Here is a 19558-nt window from a genome sequence, read left to right on the forward strand (position 1 = left end):
CTCTCTGAATGCCCCCACCTCATTCCCTGCCCCCAGCAGCCCAACCCCTCCAGGACAAACCGCTCTCTCCTCTGAGCTTCTCCACAGATGGACCTCCTCACACTGCGTCTTAGTGTGTCACACATATGTCTGTCTCCTCCTGCAGGGCTCCTCCAGGGCAAAGAGGTGCCTTGGTCCTCTCTGCAACCATCAGGGTTCAGCTCAATCCAGCCAGGAGGGCTTGGCTCACGTTCACGGAATCTAACCAAACAGGGTTCATTTGTATGTTATCCTCACAAAGACCCTAAAAAGACAACCAAGGGCTGGAGCCCTAGGCTGGGAGTTGGAGGTGTCGTCAGACTCCCCTTCTCTGGTTGCCGGTCCACAAAGCCCTGAACCTCAGGGCTCTGACAATCCTGGGTGGCACTGGGTGGGAAGCAGAGACGTTTGCATGAAAACCTAAGTCAGAGCATATCCTTCAGCTCAAAGTCCTGCCCTTGTTCCTCACCTCACTTGGGGTAAAAACCAAAGTCCTTAGCAAAACCCAAAAGCCCTGTGTGATCGGGTCCCCATTACCTCTTACCCTGTCTCATGCTGTGCTCTGCCTCCTCCTTCCTGTTCCAGCCACAGCAGGTCTCCTCCAGCACCCACCTCAGGACCTTTGCACCTGCTCGGTCCCATGGCTCAAGTGTCACCTCTAGGGAGGCCTTCCCTGATCAGCCTATCTGAAACCACACACATGCACACATACACACAATCATGTTCCCTCTACCTCTTTCCTGCTTTCTTATCATTTATCACCACTGATACCTATATATTTTATTTGTTTGTTTATTATTTCTCTCCCCCACTAGAATGGAGACTCAGTCAGAGCAGGAACTTTTATCTGTTTGATTCTCATTCTTCTCCTAGTTGATTCACACTCCTCCCTTTAATATCCTGTAACTTAAATTCTGAGATATAAAGTTACCTATTATTTTATGTTATGTTATGTTAGATGGTGAGAATGAGAGAGGAAAAAAAGTAAAATATTTGCTTAATAGAAATATACATATAAACATATTCATAAGGAAATCCTGTCCTAGTGTCTACAACTGGCAGAGTATTGATAATTCCCTTCCTCCACTGGACGGTCCTTGTTCCCTTCGCCCTCAGCAAGTTCCTCAACCAGCCATAGTCCTTGCAGGGTCGGGATGGAGGATGTTGGGGCACATAGCAGGCCCTCAAATGATATTTATTGAATCCATGAGGAAGAGGCTGATCTACACATACCATAGGAAGTAGAAAGGAGCCCGTCTCTGATTTGTGTAGACAACCAGAACAGATGAACCGACTAAAAAGTTATACTCACAAGATCACTACGTGACTAAAACACCCAGATCGGGGGATATTCTCTTGTCGGCTTTCATTTCCCAAGGTGCTAGGACACACAGTCAGAGAGCTGTCACTCTGGCTGATGGTGCGGACCTACCTGCCTCAGTTTCCCCACATCAGTGGAGGGCTCCTTCAGGCTGGATGGATAGGAGGGCTTCGGCCCTGGGAGGCAGTGTGTGGGAGGGAGATGAAAGGCAGTCCCTCATGCCCCTGTGCATCTCCTTCCGCATCTCCCTCTGGATGGCGTTTTCCAGTGCCCTTACCAGTGCCTCCAACAAGGCCCAGGGAACCCTGGGAGACTGCCACCAGGGTTTCTGCTCGTGCCCTGATAGCTCTCCACTCTGTCTGCAGGCCCAGAGCACCTACCTCTGCAATGGCTTCTCCTGCAGGCTGTGAGCCTGGGTACTGCTCAGGAAAACCAGGTCCAGGCAGGAAAGCCAGGTCCAAACCACAGCTTTCTGAAGGCCCAGCATCAGCCCTCAAACAGCCGTAGGCCCCAGAGAGATGCCTGGACTAGGAGCTCCATGAGGGCAGGGGAAAAACCTGATCATTCACTATTAGGTCTCCATCCCCAGCCCTGGGGCCTGGCCCCGAAGAGGCACTTGACACATAGATGCTGAACAGTTGCAAAGGCAGCTAGCAAGACAATGGGTAGTGCTGCTGGGAGGGGGCTGGGAGGGCCCCTGGGGACCAGCCAGATCTCACTTCTGCCACTTATTGGTTGAGTCACTTGAGTTCTCTGAGTCTCCAATTATGACTCTTTATCTGAAAGGTGAGAATAACAATGCTTGTCTCACCCACTGTTTAAAGGTCGTGATGTGACCCTGTGTGTACCACCGGGCCGGGGGCTGGCTGGCAGGAGCACCACAAATGCTGCAGTGCAGGCAGAGGAAGAACTCCCACTACCACACCTTCGTGACACCCTGGTACCACTGCAGAGCTTCCACGGGGGCCTCTTCCACCAAACACACCTCCCCACTCGTTCACCGATGCTTCCTGCCATGCTGTGTGTCAGCAGGAGCACCCCGTATCAACCAATGAATCAGACCCAGTAGGAGATTTATATGAGTTTATCACATGGAATTGGCTTACATGAGTGTGGGGCTGGCTAAGCGGGTCCAAGGTCTGTGGGACAGGCAAGCAGGCAGGAAGGGAAGATCATGGGCAGGCTGAAACCCACAGGCACCAGCTGAAGCTGTTGGCCACAGGCCTGAGTCCCTCTCAGGGAAGACCCAAGCCTTCTCTGAAAGGGCTTCCAACAGAGTGAGCCAGGCCCAGCTAGGATAATCTCCATAATTTAAAGTCAACTGATTAGGGACTTTAATCACCTGTGCAAAATCCCTTTACAGCAGCACCTGGGTTAGTGTTTGATTGAATAACTGGGAGATGGGGAGTGTATGCTACAAAATAGCTGCTGCTTCCTTTCTGTTCTCCAACTCCATGAGAGAGCACATGGGAATTCTAGCCAAGCCAGGCTACCAGGAAGCCATCACATACCCCATGGGCTTAAGTCTGCATAAAGGCACACTAGTCAACATACAGTCACAGTTTACAAAGCACATTTAAATTCCATCGTCTCACATAATCCTCCTGACAGCTCTCTGAAGGAAATTTAATTATTTTATTTTACTGGTGACTTACCCAACCTCACACACAGCTGCTAAGTGACAGAGTTGGGACTTGAGCCTCTGCTGACCTGATTCATTCTCATCCTCACCAGAGGGTGAGTCGGATAAGGGAAGGGAGGAGAGAAAAGCTTTGGTTTCTGGATGCATTTTAGAGAAGGACAAAGGAATAGAGACCCAGGTTTGCAAGACAATCTTTGCCTACATTTTGGTTTTGCTGGGATCTATTCTGGATGATAACAAGATAAGATGTCATGATTAGGGGATTTTACTCTCCTGCATTTGGTGCTAAAAGGGTACCATTTCTTTCCCCCAATTAAATTTAATCTGTTCCAAGACTCTATCCTACCTGTCCAGAGGGGAATTCAAGGTGCAATTATTGGAGCTTCCTTGTCCACTATCCATCAGAGGGCAGCAAAGGCTCTGGGGCCTCCCACATCACAGCACCTTCAGGAAAGGGTCCACTGGCCTCTGTGCCCACTGTCCACCAGCTACGCTCATGACCAATCCTCATTTGGCCTCTGCTGAGAGTCAGCCTTCTCAGGCCACCCTCCTGCCATTGTCCTCAGCACCTGCCACCTCCCTGGAGCACGACAATGAACCGTGGCCCCTCCCAACATCCTTGGAACCCCCATCCCTTGCCCTTTAGCCTGTTTTCCTCCACACTTCCCTCCCACCATCTCCCCATACAAGACAATCCAGTGTAATCCCCTCAATGAACCTATATTTTTACAAAACAAAATCCAGGAAATGGTAAGACTGGTCTTCTAGGTGCCTGACAACTAACTGGTGTTTTTGGCCTTACCATCCCAAAACAGCAGTAACAATGACAAAACTTACTGAACATTTATTGTATACTAATCACTTCACTTCTGTTCCTTCATTTAATCCTGTTAATAAGGTGCTATTATTCTTAACCACTTTTACATACAAGGAAAACAGACAGAGGACTGAAGTCACATGTCCAAGGTCAGCCCAGCTCACAAGCGCCTCCCAGCATTCTGACTCCAGGGCCTGCACTCTAACACTGCTCTGTGCTATTTCTCCCCAAAATCGGTGTAAGGCAAGGTGGCACAAAAGCCTGCCTGTGTTCTTGGGATGGAGGAAGGACAATTAGCTACAGAAGCAAAATCAAGTCACAAACTAAAATTGCAATAAATTACCCCACCCAGATGGGTGGGGAGTAGGGAAGGGGAGTAAAGGATTCAGATGTTGGTTCTACTATCGACCAACTCCCTGACTTATCCTCTTTGAGTGTCAATCTCCTCCATTATCTCCATTATAAAATAAGGATGATGATCCCAACCTTCCAAGCTTGATGAGAGGACAAAAAGAGAAGACGTATGTGAGAGCTCTTTGTAAACTCTGAATTCTGTAGATGTTCCACGTTAAGGGCGTGGGGCAGAACATGTGCCTCTCCAGCGCCTGGGCGTAATAACCTCAGCCTTGGCAGCCCCAAACGAAAGACAGCCCCGTGCCAAGGTTAGGTCATTGTGCTGGAAGCTAGGAGACCAAGCAAGAAATTCCCTTAGAGACTAAGGCAGAGAGACAGAGAGTTTGCTTTCCTGTGCTAAAGATGCTGGAAAGCATAGAACTACATTTCCCAGACCTCTTTGCAGCTAGGGCCCACATGTGACCGAGTTCCACTAAGAAAATTCGTACATGAGACTTGGACGGGGGTGGGGAGGGGAGGCGTGGAAGTAGAAAGAAGCAACAGGCAGCAGCTGGGCCAGGGAAGGTAAAGCCTCCTGGGTGAGCTGCGGGAGGTTGCCAGCGCCTGCTCCCTGGGTAGAGGGCAGCAGAGCTGGGTCTCCACCGGAGCAGCCTCGTGGGATGCTCGGGGAATTCTCCTGGCTGTGTGATGTCTTGGCCCTCTCCAAGGTTCTATAAACTACCTAATGTCCTCTAATAAATTCCTTTCTGCTTAAATCAGCCAGAGTGGAATCTGTTCTCCCAGACTGGTATTGGAAGAGATTCCAAGCAAGAAACCCTCGAGGATATGAGAATCTGGGACTGGTTTCTGAACGAGTTGCATTTCCAGACAACAGAGAGCTGGTTAGCATCAGAAGACAGGATTTTAGCGGTGGACGGTTTCCTGGTGAAACAGCTACTGCTATCACTCTGAGGTCTCCACAATATGGTGTCTGTGGAAGGCAAGGCTTCAGCAATTTGGCAGCTGCTGAGATAAACCTCTAAAATAAACTTTTATTGTGAAAAATTTCAAACCAACACTAAAATAGAGTTGCATGATCAACCCTCATGCACCCAGTTTCTACAGTCATCCCCCTATCATTGTCACTGCAGGAACTTCCTCTGTCCCAATTCACTGGATCGTTCCGAAGCAAATCTAATATAACATTTCACCCAGAAGTACTTCAGCGTACTTCTCTAAAAGGTGACTTTTAAAAACATAACCACGATAATATTATCTCACATTTTAGAAGTTAACACTAATTCCTTAATATCATCAAATATTCAGTCAATGTTCATATTTCCCCATTGTCTTGCCTTTTGTTTTTTAACAGTTTGTTCAAATCAGGATCCAAATAACTCTATACACTGCCATTAGTTGATACATCTAAGTTTCTTTTAATCTATACATTTCCCTCCCTCTTTCTCTCGCTCTTTTTATTTTTTTCTTCCTGTTGAAAAAATTGGGTCATTTGTTCCATAAAATTTCCCGCAGACCAACCCCTCCCATCTCGCTTGTTGGAAAGTTAAAAACCACATTTCCAAGACTCTCTTTCAGCTAAGGTTTCATCACAACCTGGCTTCTCCCAGGCAGACCACCCACATGGAACTTGTAGGTGGAAGTGAGCCAGGTAAGAAGAGGCAGCTCTTCAGGGTGGGGCTGGAGGCAGCAGAGTCCCTGGGGGCACCCATGGTGGGGACTCTGGGTTCTCCTCCGTGGAACCCGAGGAACCAAGTGGCAGGTGGGGTGGCAGTCTGGGTGTCCCTCTTGGCTGCAGTGCTCCTGGCTAAGTGTCCAAGCCTGGTCCCTTGGCCCTCCCAGGGATCCTGTAAGCCACCCCTCTCCATGCAATAAATCCCTTTAGGTGTGAACTGGTCAGAGCGCATTCTGCTGACTGCAGTAGAAATCAGTGTGGGGTGGGGGGCGTAGAATAAGCCTTAACGCTGCACAGCACTTTAGGGTTTATAAAACACTTTCACATACATTGGGTGCTCTTAACTACCCCCACAAGGAGGGCACTGAACAGATGAGTCAGACCAAGCAACCGAATCTCCCAGTTAAGCAGTATCTCAAGACTCAATCTCAAATCTTCAGATTCCAGCTTTCACACCGTTCTCTCTCACCAGCCGCCTCCCTCTCCTCATGGGCTGTCAGACTCACAGCACAGATGAGGGGTGTCTGGGGCTAAGATGGCCCCAGGAAATAAGGCAGCGCAGAGAGATGGTAGAAGCTATAGAAAGATGTCTCACTTTGCGTCAGATGAACATGCATCCTCCTCAAACCTCTCTGCCTGGTGATGTCAGCGACAGGGTCGCTTGGACAAAGTCCTGGGGTCTGAGCACCCCGACACTCTTCTCCTTTCAGCCAGGCTGCGCTGGAGGGAGGGGCAGCGGTGGTCAGGAAAAACGGCCATTCAGGCTAAAGCCCACTCTGTCGCCCCAACTCTGTCACCAAAGCCTCTGCAGGGTCCCTGTTCGTGTGTGTGTGTGTGTGTGTGTGTGTGTGTGTGTGTGTGTGTAAGGGGGGTGCACTTGGAGTTGGTCAGGGAAATAAAGTGGAAGGGGGCCCAGGGGAGGGCTGAGAGGACTGAGGCTTTCTCCAACGTGTGGTCATTCAAGTTTAAGTAGCAGCAGTGGCCTGAGGTTGTCTGGATGAGAGGAGGGGCTGGGGAGGGGGGCTCCGAGGGCCTCCCCCCGGCCCTTTCTGATGGACAGCAGCTTTGATCCTGGGGTCTGAGGCTCATAAATAACGTCCCAGGCACGGGTGCCCTGGGACTTCTCCAAGGGCGGCTGGCTGACAAGGCCAACTTGGGCAGGCCTCGCGGTCAGGCCTAGCCCCACTGCAGTGGGCCGTGACGGGTTTATGGCCAGCAACCAACAGTAGTTACCTCAGATTTATCACCCTTCTACGAGGGCAGGGGGAGCCGCTAAAGGCTGCCAGGGAGCCCTTAAATCACTGTGATGGGAAACACTGTCAGAGGCAGCGGCGGGCAGGCAGGTAGGAGCCACCCTGGGGGCCTGGGCTTCCTGCTGGCTCCTTGGCTTACAGTCCTTTCCAGACGGGGATTTATAGCCCTGGAGCCCAGAGGAGCCACGAAGCCCCCTGAGGAGCCACGAAGCCCCCCAGTGGGAGACAATAGGGACCACAAGAGCTGAACGAGAATGAGGGTGCCAGTGCAGCTGGATTGGCCCAGACAGAGCCATGAGAGGGAGCACAGGGACCCAGCACCCAACCTGCTGGCCGCCGTGCCTGTGAGAGGGCAGCCTGCCACCTTGGCCAGCACTGCCTGGGCGGTGCCACCCTCCCGGAGGCACGTCCATCTGTGAGCAAGGCTGTTCGCCGCAACCCTCTGTGTGCAGATACCTGTGCCCTTTCTCTGGGTGTGTGTCTGTGTCGGGGTTTATATCAGCCAAAAAAGGTGCATGCGTACAATGAGGCCATTTCCTATCATTCTCGAGCACCGGGCTGGATAGTTGTGCCTATGAATTAGTATCGCACGAGTGTGCAGGTGGGGTGGAGGATGGGACATCATCAAAGGCAGTGGGTTCTGGGTCCTTGTCCCCACCCGCCTACTGGGTGAGTCTGCAAATACAAGAATACAAGAGAGAGGACACTAGGAGGACAGGGAGAAGAGCTGGTGGGGTTTAATAGAAGGGCAACTACAGATGCAAGGAATGGGAGGAAAGAGAAGGTGGGCAGGGGTGGGTGGAAAGAGACAGAAGGATTAGCGAGAGAGCTCAAAGGAAGTGCCCAGATGTCCACACAATGCAGCCAACTCGGCCCCAAACATGGTCGGAGAGAACAGGAGGGAAGGGGTGGAGAAGAAGTACAGGAAGAAAAGCAGAAATGACAAGGAGAGGAGGAAGGTGACCCAAGAGGGAGGAGTGGGGCAAGGCAGCCAGTGGGAGCATCATCTGCTCCGGGGGCCCGGCTTTGCAGCTTTCTCGCCTCAGCCATCTCCACCAGCGACAGCTGGTTCTGCAGCTGGATCTGAACACAGGGCAACCTGCCCTCCGGCCAGTCCCCTGCCACAGGCTGGCAGCCACCCAGGCCCAGCTCAGAGCACAAAGAGAGTGATCCAGGCTGGGGCCAAGATGGGAAGCAAGCGCGCCACCTTGGAGAGTTCACACAGAGAAGGGAGTCTCTGCCCTCGGACATACGGGGGCTGATGCCGACATGCATGTATGGCACCCTTGCAAGGCCCAATCGCCACCCAACACAAAAGTGTGTGCACCTACATGTCCATCTCCATATTCCCACGTGTCCTGTGAGCGCTCGGGTCCTGACTACGATGTATCACTTAAACAGAGCAAAGTTGGTCCAGGCCACCTCTTCCTGCAGCCCCAACAATTCCTAGGCTTGGCTCTGCAAAGTCTCCCCTTTCTGTCCTTACATTGACTGTGAGGGATCTTCTGGCTGGACTGCCTGGGCTCTAGCAGCCTGAACCCCAAAAGGCCGGGTGTGGACCCAGACACTGCAAGTGGCACAGAACCTAGAGCTCATTTCTGCAAACCTGGCTCTGCCACTATAGAACCCACCCCATGGGTGTGAGGTGTTGGGTGTCTGTGTTGGTGGGTGTGCACCTTTGGTGCGTCATGTGACTCGGGGTGTCATGGGGCGCCCAGCCAGGTTGGAGGCTGGGTGTGCTGAGCCAAGCGACAGTGCTCCAAGTGTGACGTGTGGACCCCTGGGTGTCAGGAAAAGTCCCTCAGGGGCCCTTTAACTGCCCCCCCTTCCTATCCTTCATTGGTGTCTGGCCCTTTGTGAGATCCCCTCCCTCTGAGCTTGGGCAGGACCTGTGATTTGCTTCTAACTGCAGCATCAGGCATCCAGAGTCTCTGGAACCCCTGGACATTGTAAGCTCTCTCCTTCTCCAACATCTACCAGAATTTTCATCATGACAGACCATTCCCTGCCCCATCATTCAGGGCTATGGGTAAAAACCATGCAGTGAGCTCTCCACACATCCCCAAATCTCTAGCCTGGGCTGTGGCTGGGCTTCCCAAGGCCCCTCTGCTGCACTATGCAGCAAGGGACAGCAGGGGGTGCACTTCTCTCTAAACGGCCTTCTCAGGGAGATAGGGCTCCTTGTCCACCAACCTAAGTCCCTAGCACAAAGCCTGGCACAAAGTAGGATCACCATCAATCTTTATTCATCAAAGAATAAAGGACTTATGAAATAGCACACAAACTAGAGTGCTGTGTCTGTTTCTCTCAGAAAGACGATTTCACCAGGGACCAGGGGACCAAGAGCGCTGGCCTGCAGTGTTGCAGGAAGGAGCTAGGAGGAGAAGCCAGACTTCTCTGTGGAGAAGAACACAAAGCTGGAAACCTGGATGTGGTTGCCATCCTAAGATGCCTCCTACTTGAGCAAGGTTGTTACCTTTAGGGACCTTGTGTCCTTTCATGGCAGGAGAGAGGTGCTGTGGTGAACTAAGCGGCAGAGCTACATGCCCAAGGCTGCAGTTTAAAAAGAGTGCCCCCCTCATTCCCACCATCCTTCAAGTGGTGGGGCAGAGGAGGGGACAGGGGGTTTGCTGGCACAGGTTTCAGCGGGTTTGCTGGCACAGGTTTCAATTCGCCTTTGAAATAAGATGAAACAGGGACAGGGAAGGATCTCCAGGGCAGGCAGTCCAGGAGCTAGGGCTCTCCACACAGAGTAGGATTCTAACCCATTGCTGGAGTATAAGGGGCCACTCTGCCCCCAGCCTCCCAATATTCCGTAATACCTGTAAGCTCATCCATTAGGGGACAAAGCCTGTCACCCCGCAGTGAGAAACGCAGCATTGAGTAAAATATCCCTGGGAGGGGGAACAGACGGAGGCAAGTTCTTGCTCAGTTCCATGTGGTGGTGCATCCTTTCCCAGGCTCAGCTTTTGTGGGGAGGGTCAGGCGCAGGGCCCCCCTGGGAAGGGTGGAGTCAGTAGTGAGAAGCAATCACGGGCACAGAGGGCAGAACAACTCTCCTTCCCCCCATTTTGGGCCTGGAGTCACCCTCCCCTGCAACCTCGGGGACAAGCAGTAGAGGTGGCTGCTCCCAGCAAGCCCTGACACTCCCGCTAACCAGAGACAACAAAGGCTTCCCCGTCCCTCGTGCCAGCTTCTCAGCAAAAGGAATAAAACGGCCCACTTATTTTTATCACTCACAGATTTCCCGGGAAATGGTCTATTAGTTCCCCTAATGTAAAAATAATAGGCTCGTCCCCCTTGGTAGATGGCACAGCCCCAGCATGAACACACTTGAAGACCCGTCAGGAGGTCTCTCCTATGGAGGCCGGGGGACCTGAGAGCAGGACCAGGACCTGCAGAGACAGGAACCAGGGGCAGGGGCTCCGGCAGCCCCAATGGAGGCAGAGACACGGTTTCAGGAGTCTCTCCCCGCCACTGCCACTGCCCCACCCCACTCTTCACTGTAGAGTCTTCATGCCTTACCCTCACAAACACCTGGGGGGGGGGAAGTAAATACTATTATAACACGCCCCAGTTAATAGGATGCAGGGCCCCATAGGCCAAGGACAGGATGCCTCCCAGGGACCGGGGCCCTGATTGTTCCTTTCTAGACTGTGCCTTCATCCCCTTCCTTCTATCTCCATCCCCCAGGATGGACCAACCGTGGTAACAGCACTTCTGGGACTTTGGGGGACCAGGCTGTCAGTGAGTTCCCTGCCCCCTCACACACGGGGTGTAGGGGCTCCTCAGCCCTTGGCAAGGGCCATTCTCTCACACCGAGAACAGAGAAGGGGGCCTGGCTTTCCTGTAGTCTATGGGCACCGGCCCCTCCACACTGAGCCCAGGGCCCTGCAAGGCTGCAGCTGGCGCCTGGGCATTTAGTCACGCAGGCTGTACTCTGGTTTTATGTTGCTGCTTTACTTGTCACATTTATGACCTCTCTCTCCATCTAAGCTGCACGCTCTGTGAGGGCAAGGATCCCGGCTGGTACCAGTTTTGATCCCGGGAAGCCTGGGCAGTGGTGGGTGGGAAATGGGGGGTGCTCAGTGAGACCTGGTGATTGATGAGACTTGGGGCAGGGAGAGGTTGGGGCACGGCTCCGTTCACACTGGCCACGATGAATGTGCGACGATGCAACCGCCTTTTCTGCCTAAGCTTCCTGCTCTTCCTGGTCTGTGTGTGTCTCCCTGAGAGCTCCAGGCCTGGCACACAGTAGGTGCTCTCCCCCCACTCCTACCTCTGCTGCCCCTGCCCCTGCCCCTTAAACTGTGGAAGCACAAGCAGGCAGACAGCAGGGAGAGCCTCACCCAAAGAGCAAGGGGCAGCTACTCGGCACTTCTCTACCCTTGGCTGTCAGGAGGCCTGGCGGGTGGGCGCCGTGGCCTGGGGATGGAAGAAATGAACTCACATTATCTGTCTTTCTGTCTCCAAGGAGAAAGAGGGTCTGTTTAAAGCCATGGAGGTGTGCTGACAGCCTGGCTTGCTGCTGGGCATACAGCTGCCCAGGAGGCAGTGCCCAGCCTACAAGGGGGAAGCGGCCTTTGACCGCCCCCTTTCAGGCTGCCCATGGGGCAATCAGAGCCCCTTCTAGGGGATGGTGATGTGGAGGGGATCATTCTGTGTTTCAGAGGGGAAACCACAGGCCCAAGAGAGGAGAGAGGGGTCCAAAATCCCTGCAGTTACTTTGAAATTTCAGAAAGGGGTGAAGATGCACCCACATCAGCAGGAACTAGTGGGGAGTCACCAGGGAACACTTAAGGATGAGGCTGGACGAATTTGAGCACGCAGACGAGTAGGATGGCTGGTTTACTGCTCGGCCTGCTCCTCTTCCTCCTTGTCTCTGGGTCGCTGAGCCTCAGGCTCCCTCTCCCCCGTGGGCTCCGCGAGCGGCTCCTTGCTCAGGAGGTAGCGCGCCAGCTGCTCCAGCTCCCCTAGGCTTATCCTCTGCAGGCGTTCCTTGTGCTCCCGCCTCAGCAGCTGCAGCACTGCCTCAGTGTCCTGGGGCCCAAAGTGGTTGGCTAGGACCTGGCCCAGATGGTGCCACAGGGGCTGGGGCTGGTGGGCCTCCTCGGGCACCGTCTTCTCCAGGGGCCGCACAATGACATTGATGGAGGCGTTGGGCCCAACGCAGTAGTCGGAGAGATGCCTGTCATCCGCCAGAAGCTGGCCGCGGAAGAGCAGGTGCTGCTGCTCCTCGGGCACCCGCAGCCGCTCGGACACCAGCTTCTTCAGCATGGCCACACTCTCTCGCCCCGACACCTTCAGGCTACATCTCCCGCCCAGGAGCAGCTTGACTGTGAGGAATATCGGGCTGACGGAATCAGGAGGGATTCATGCTCCAGCGGCTGCCCTGAGGGTTAAGGGGCTCTGCAGGAGAAGGTGGTTTATCCTTATCAATGGAGGGCGATGGTCCCAGGAGGGCCCGGCCCAGGAAGACAGCCATTGGCCAATGCACGGTGATGTCACAATGCTGTCTGCCAGAAGGCTCATTTCCAGAGCGGGATGTCAGGGAAATCAGAGGGGCATTTGGGACACAGAACATCCTTCCTCCATGAGAGGAGAAAGGAGGAGAGAAGAGGAGAAAAGGAGGGTCAGGAGAGAAAACATAAGGCTAGGAGAAAGGAGAGCAGGAGGGGGAATGGGAGGGCCCAAAGGACAGGGTGGCAGAAGGAAACGTGTCCATATTGACTCATTCAGCACTATATATTGGGTGCCCTCTCTACCGGACCCATCCCTGGGGAGAGATCGTATCACAATAGATACTTTCTGCCCTAATTTATCCAGTGTCTTTCTATCACGCACTTGACATGCTCTCTTGGATTGGGTTTCCCAAACACAAAGACAGGAATTCCCGTGCATGTATTTAGTTGGGAGGTGACCCCAGGATGCGTCAGTAGGTGGGCGAGAAAGCAAGACGATGAGGGGCAGGGCAGCCCCCATTGCATCAGTGAGCAGATTGCCTTTGCGGTCACCTGAGAGCCCTCAGTCCCGCCAGGCGCTCTGGGAGGCCTCATGGAATACACCTGCCATGCTGCTGGGGAAGCAAAGAGGATGGATCCATGTGTTCTCGGTCCTGACTTTGGTCAGTGGGGTACTAACTCCTTGGCACTTGTGGTCTGAATGCGTGCAGAGCATGCTCCCGTGACCAGAGAAGACCCTTGGGCAGAGACTTGCAGGTGCTGGCAGCAACTTCAGCTCTCCCCATTCCACCCCCCAGCCCCCACTCAAAAATAATTCTCTCTTGTCCCAGTTAAAACCTACTCATCCAAAAGAATGGGACAACCCGAGGGAGATGCCAGGACAAATAAGTAGCTATGAAGCATGGTGATGGCAGCTGGCCACTCCCATCCCAGTGACAGACTACCCCCCGGAGGGTTGCCAGGGATGACACCCTGTCCTCTCATGGGTTGGATCCCACTCTTGAAACAAGACAAAACCCTAGAACTTAAAAAATCCCTCATGACCTTTGAATTCCAAAGTCAACTAACCCCACCCCAGCTCAGCCCCTTTTGCTGAAATGAATCCACCAGAGCCCATCTTAAGGAACGGGAGCACTGAGGGGCTCAGGCTGGGCCACCAGCAGGGTCCGCAGCACGGGCGTGGCCTTAGCCACCCCTCCCAACCTCCGGGGCGGGTACTGTCCTTTCCTCCACCTGCCAGAGGAGACAATGGGGCTGGGCTCACACGGCCAGCAGGCGGCAGAGCTCACGTCTTTGCCACTACCGAGTCCTGCCTCCCTCAGAGCCTGCTCAGTGCCCTCTGTGTGCCAGGCATGGTGCAGGCGCCCAGGGCTCCAAGGCCAGTAAGGAAGGGGCATGACGGGGCCTCCACAAGTGTCAGCCACTGCTGCTGCCTTGGGAGTTTTCAGTTCAACTTTTAGCTCTCCTGGGCGAAGCCCTTTGTAACTGCTGGCACATTTCAGCCCGTGAGGAAGCTGATCACCTCATTTTGGAAGTGAGTGAGCGTGAAGGCCTGGCTGATGTCCACAGCTGGTGGGGGGATACTGTCAGGGACGGCTTCACCTTCCCCTAGCCCTCCATGCTCCAGGGCTGTGCTCGGCAAGCACCTACTTCTTTCCTCGCCTCCTCTCTCCCTCCTCCTTTCCTTCCTTTTGCTCCAGCCTGGGCTACACTTGATTGACACTGTTGCCAATGTCCCCGGACTTTCCAGACTTTGCCCTTCCATAGCCCTGGGCCGATTCCCCGCCTGGTCACTCCTGCCTCCACCTCTCTCTTCTGGCTCTGGCAGCCTTGGGCAGTGGAAGAAAACACCCATGGAGGCCACAAACTCAGCTGCCCTCCCCTCTCCTCCTAACCCCATGTTCTCACTCTTGGCAGGTGACCAAATTCTAGTCCATAAACAAACGAAGCTCAAAAGTCAGGAATCTCCCCCAAGAATGAATGGCCCCAAGGGGACGGGACTGGAGGAGGAGATGCACTATGAGTTCCAAGCCACAGGCTGGAGAACGGTGACAGTCTGAACTGGGTTGAGGTCAGTGGAGATGCAGAGGAGGAGTGGACAGAAAAAATAAGAGGGCTCATTTGGTCGGGGAGAGGAGACGAGGAGGGAGGCAGGGAAGGGGCAGCTGACTGGGTGGCACTCCTGTGAGTGACACCATCAGGTTTCATCCTTTTACTTTTGGAATCAAAACTAGCTCCTCAGCCTGGCATCCAAGGGCGTCACAGCCTGGCATCCAAGGGCGTCACGACCTGGCTCTGCTTCCACCCAGCCTACCTCACTCTGCATCCTCCACTCCAGCCACGTCAACCCGCCTTTTCTTCAACTTGCCTGTTTCATTTGAACTCTTCAACTCATCCTTCAAAACGCTGGTTAAAAACTCCTTCCTCATAAGGAAGCAGATGTAGAGAATGGATCTGAGGACACAGGAGGGGGAAGGGTAAGCTGGGACGAAGTGAGAGAGTGGCATGGACATATATACACTACCAAATGTAAAACAGATAGCTAGTGGGAAGCAGCCTCATGGCACAGGGAGATCAGCTCAGTGCTTTGTGACCACCTAGAGAGGTGGGATAGGGAGGGTGGGAGGGAGACGCAAGAGGGAAGAGATATGGGAACATATGTATACGTATAACTGATTCACTTGGTTATAAAGCAGAAACGAACACACCATTGTAAAGCAATTATACTCCAGTAAAGATGTTAAAAAAAAAAACAAAAAAAAAACCCCTCCCTCTTCCATGAATACTTCCCTGCTTTCCCCAGTCCTGGGTGGAGGTAATCCTACCTCCCTCTGTGCAACAATTACCCGCCTTGAAGGCTCCCTGTGTTGATGCATCTACATGTGTCTGTGTCTCCCTCAGTGACTCGCGGGGGCAGGAACAGGTTTCATCTGTCTTCGTATCCCCTGCCTCCAGCACACAGAGCCTGGTATGCAGAAGGCCTCGCATGCATGTTTGCTGAATGAAGACGACAAAATTTAAACAGGCCGAGCCATGCAGGAGGATGCAGTGTCCAGTACGGCAGGCTGTGGAAGGCTATGAACCTGCCTGCAGCCTCTCCTTCTTCCCTGGAGAGACGACAATCTGAAATTACATAGAAAATAAATCAGAAAATGATTCCAGTCTTTACCCAAGGATCTTCTATAGTATTCTTTAAATAACCACCTCCCTTGATGCATTTGGAATAAGATAGAATTTGCAGATGTACATACAGTGTGTGGTGGCCCCCATGGACCCCGTGATGGCAGAGCGTCTGTCTGTGCTGAGGGAGCAAAGGGTGGATGAGGTTTCTCCTCGGCCATCTGGGAGTTCCCAACCCCCGGATGGGAGGACCCTGTGGTGGACAAACTGTGGGATGGACAGGATCGGAGGGAGGGGAGCTTCGGTGTGAGTCACCCTGAGCAGAGCTAACATAGGAAGGCTTCCTGGGGGCCAAGGTTTGCGTCGTCTTCTGCAGGAGATGAAAGGAAGGTGAACTGGGGAGGGGAGTGGCCTGAAATCTCTCTCCCAGGCTATGGGACATCTCAGGAAAGTGGCAGGGGCCAGAGTCCTGAGCTTGGAGGAAGATGAGAACCAGCCACCTGCCTCAGCCTGCCCTCCTAGATGCATCTGCCCGGGACACTGGCAGCCACTGGGGGAAAAATGTTGGGGCCTGGGCCTCTAGAAGCAGGTAAGACTACAGCTCAGGCTCCATCTCCCCAAGGCTAGTGGCCACTTGCAGGCTGACACCTCTGCGACAGGGGCTTCAAGGGCCACAGATGCTGGGTCACACTTTCCAAATCAGGCTTCCTGGTCTAGAGAGTCTCAGTGTGCTAGTGGGCCATGAGGGCAGAAGCTTTAGAATTAGCAGTGTCCCCGGAAGCTGAGAGACGGTCACCACTGACTTCTGCCTCTGTGTTGGAGCCCCCATTGCCCAAGGGGGACAGTGGAGGCACATTGCTGGGCCCTCAAATTGTATTTGGAGCTTGGAAATTTCATAATTTTTTCCCATGCAATTGCTTGTCTTCATTATGCAGTTAGCATGAGAAAATGTAGTTGTGTAATCAGAACAGGCAATCAGACAATGATTGTCATAATTAGGGGGGAAGATTAATGGGAATGAGTGGGTTTTGCGACTTGAGGGAAAGGAACAAATGTGTACAGAGAGAACGCTGGTCAGTGGTGGGTCCCAACCGCTCTCACAAACAACTATAAATGTAATTGTGTCACTGTGAAACCAGCACAAAGTCTGCAAGAGGGGAAGAGTGGGCAGGGGGAGGGTGCTTTGGGACAGGTCTGTGAACCCTTACATGCCTGGAGCCCTTGGCAGGACTCCTGGGCATTGGTACCCAAAGGGCTTGAACTCTGTAGGATAAGAGCCAAGGGTCCAGCTGCCAGGCTGGGGCCGCCTTGAGCAGCCTGCTCCTTGCGTCTCATTTGTGTCCCCTGTCTAACGCCTCCCCTCTCTTGTAAAGGTCACAAGAGGCAGGTCATGCCCCCAGGACCTTAGCACAGTGTCTGACCCATAAAGACACTCAGTGAGTATTTATAAAAACTTGGAAATGTGAGCTCTCACCCCCAGTTGTCAAGGAAGACCCCGTTGCATGAAGATACATGCCCAAGTGTGATTCCCCACAGGCGGGCTGAGCTCTCCTGCTGGCGCAGGTAGGCGGACAGAGCAGCCTCTGCAGACCTAGCAGGCCAAGGGAGGAAGGGGCTGAGAGATGCTGGCTGACAGCTGGTGGCAGAGGTGCCCTGCAAACGGCTCATGAAAATGGTACGCTATGCTTCTGCCCACCTCACTCCCTGGGCAAGTTATCAAGTTATTATTACACTTTAATAATGTCAAACTGACCTTCCAGGGGAGGTGGGGGCGGGGGAAAGGCTGGGTGGAGGGGGACTAAGAGACGCTGAGAAACGGGGATGGAGACAAAGCGAGCAGAAGAAAGGCAGATAGAGCCACAGAAACAGTGGAGAGGGGAGAGGGGCGGAGAACAAGAGGGCTGAGCACAGGAGATGCTTAGAAAGGGGAGAAGTCCGGAGGGGTTAGAGGAAGGGGGTAGGAGTGAGGGGCAGGGCGGAGGAGCCACACAGAGGCAGCAGGGAGAAGGTACAAAAGGACACTTGTGCCAGAAAAGGAAAGAGGGGGAGCAGAAGAAACAGGAAGGAATTGTTACTGCAAAAAAGGACAATAAATACCTCTGCAGGCCTCCCTGCTGAGAACAGCATCCTTCTTCCCCTCTCCTTATAGTCTGGAAATGGTTCACGGGAAAACTTTGGCAGAGAAAGTGGAGTCCGGGCGTGGAAAGCCTGAAATCCTGGATCCGGCACCCCATGCCTCCTTCACCCCACGGCAGCCCCTCATCCAGCACTTCCTGAGCACACAGGGCGCACTCTACGAGGCCTGCAGGAGAGAGTGCTGAGCGGCAGGCAGGTGGGACACAGGCAAGCCCCCGCCCGACACAGCCCTGCTGCAAAGGCTGCCCTCAGGTCTGCCACCGCGCTGCTCAGCACCCCATTCAGCCTGTGCCACCGCCTGTAGCTGTGACCAGGGACCCCCTGCCCCTTTGAGGAGGGGTCTCCCAGAGCTGCTCTGTGCAGGCCAGTGAGGGCTGGCCCAGGACAGGGCAGGCAGCTCTTTAGGTGGCCCGTACCCTGGGTGCCCTCCAGGGTAGGTGTTTGGTAGGTAAACGAGGCCCATCGTTCGTCCCTCATCCACTGGCTGGCACTGGTTGTCTCAGCAGCTGTACCAAAGTGGGTCTGTGGCTGCTCCAGTGGGGACCTCAAAGCCCCCCGACATGGTCTTAAGGGGCTGAGGCTGAGGCAGATGGGCCCGAGCCTGGGCAGGCAGGGAGAGGGAACTGGAGCAGGAGGGAGGGAGATGGCAGGAGGCCTCGGAGCCCAGCGGACGTGGACTGCAGTCTCTGACTGTGGGTTGCCCAGCCTCTCTCCAGGCCTCGGTCCTTGCACCCAACCACCTAGGTCCTGTCCTGCGCTGCTGGCCTGCTGGCCCTTGGCTGGGAACCGCTCAGAAGCCCAGCCCAGAGCAGACACGTGCAACTCAGACTCACGCCTTCCGGAAAACCTTGTGGGGCTGCAGCCTGCTGTGACCACTAGATGTCACTGGTGACCTCCCTGGGTGGCTCCAGCAGCCCCAAAGGAGTGGGTCTAGGTCCTCCGCCCCCTTGGGGCCCGGGCGCACAGGACTGGGACTGGGCCCAGAGCCTCATCAGGAGATGAGCCCCGTCCTCCCACAGACTGCCCGTCCTCCCTGCCCCCCGACCGTCACGGGTCATTCTCCAGGCAGCCATGCTCTGAGCACAGACATCAGTGCCCACCCTGAGCTGGGCACTGTGCCAGGTGCTGAGGCAGGAAGAAAGGATAGAAAGACACGTCCCTGTGTGGGGGACACATACACATAAACCTGTCATTTTAGCACTGGGCATTATCTTGACAATGGAGGGGAAGGAACTCCCAGCTCCAAGAGGAGGCGGGGGCCAGGCCAGGAAAGCTTTACCAGGGAGGGACCTGGGTGGGTCTGAAGGAGAAGCAGGAGCTTCCCTCCGTGAAAAAGGCAAGAAGGGCACCCTGAGGGTCCAGCATGCACAAGCCCACGTGTAAAAGAGTGTGGGACTCAGTGTAGGTGGAGCATGGTGGGCGGGGGTGAGAGATGGGGCAGGATAACCAGGCAGAGGCCAGTCACCTTCATACAAGTGTTCACTGCAGCTAAAACTTCTCTGAATTATCCACGTCTCACCCTAAATCCCTGCAGTGCATGTAGGAGCCCCAAAGGAGCAGCCCCCAGCTCTCACACGCACGCACACACACACGCTGCCAACCTAAGCTAGGATCTGCAAAGAGGCTTTCTTTCCCACGCCATCTTTGTGCTCTACCAGGGCTGCAGGAACGCCCACCCAGCACTGCTGCCGAGAGGGAGTTCCCTCCTCCCCAGGGCCTTCCCCGGTGGGCCCTGGTGGAGACGCTGCCCATGGCGCGGCTGG

General features: G+C 54.2%; 1 protein-coding gene and 1 long non-coding RNA gene across 2 annotated transcripts in view; both read right to left on the reverse strand.

Annotated features, from left to right (window-relative positions):
• Positions 1–9347: 9347 nt before the first annotated feature.
• On the reverse strand, positions 9348–12479 carry UBL4B (ubiquitin like 4B). Its single transcript, XM_081225064.1, has one exon. The coding sequence runs from the start codon at positions 12352–12354 to the stop codon at positions 11926–11928; it is 429 nt and encodes a 142-aa protein (XP_081081190.1). The 5' UTR covers positions 12355–12479; the 3' UTR covers positions 9348–11925.
• Positions 12480–14886: 2407 nt separating this feature from the next.
• The window catches only part of LOC308607804, a 39169-nt gene continuing 34497 nt past the window's right edge, over positions 14887–19558 (reverse strand). Inside the window, exons 3-5 of the long non-coding RNA XR_014014050.1 lie at positions 17757–17961; positions 15449–15662; positions 14887–14993 (exon numbers count right to left, since the gene is read on the reverse strand). This is a non-coding gene — a long non-coding RNA (uncharacterized lncRNA). The remainder of the gene's footprint in view (positions 14994–15448; positions 15663–17756; positions 17962–19558) is intronic.

Source organism: Mesoplodon bidens (genome assembly GCF_964165515.1).
Source record: "Mesoplodon bidens genome assembly, chromosome: 2".
Taxonomy (NCBI): Eukaryota; Metazoa; Chordata; class Mammalia; order Artiodactyla; family Ziphiidae; genus Mesoplodon; species Mesoplodon bidens.

Coding starts and splice junctions, on each gene's coding strand:
- UBL4B (XM_081225064.1), bottom strand. CDS start 12,354: ATGCTGAAGAAGCTGGTGTCCGAGCGGCTGCGGGTGCCCGAGGAGCAG.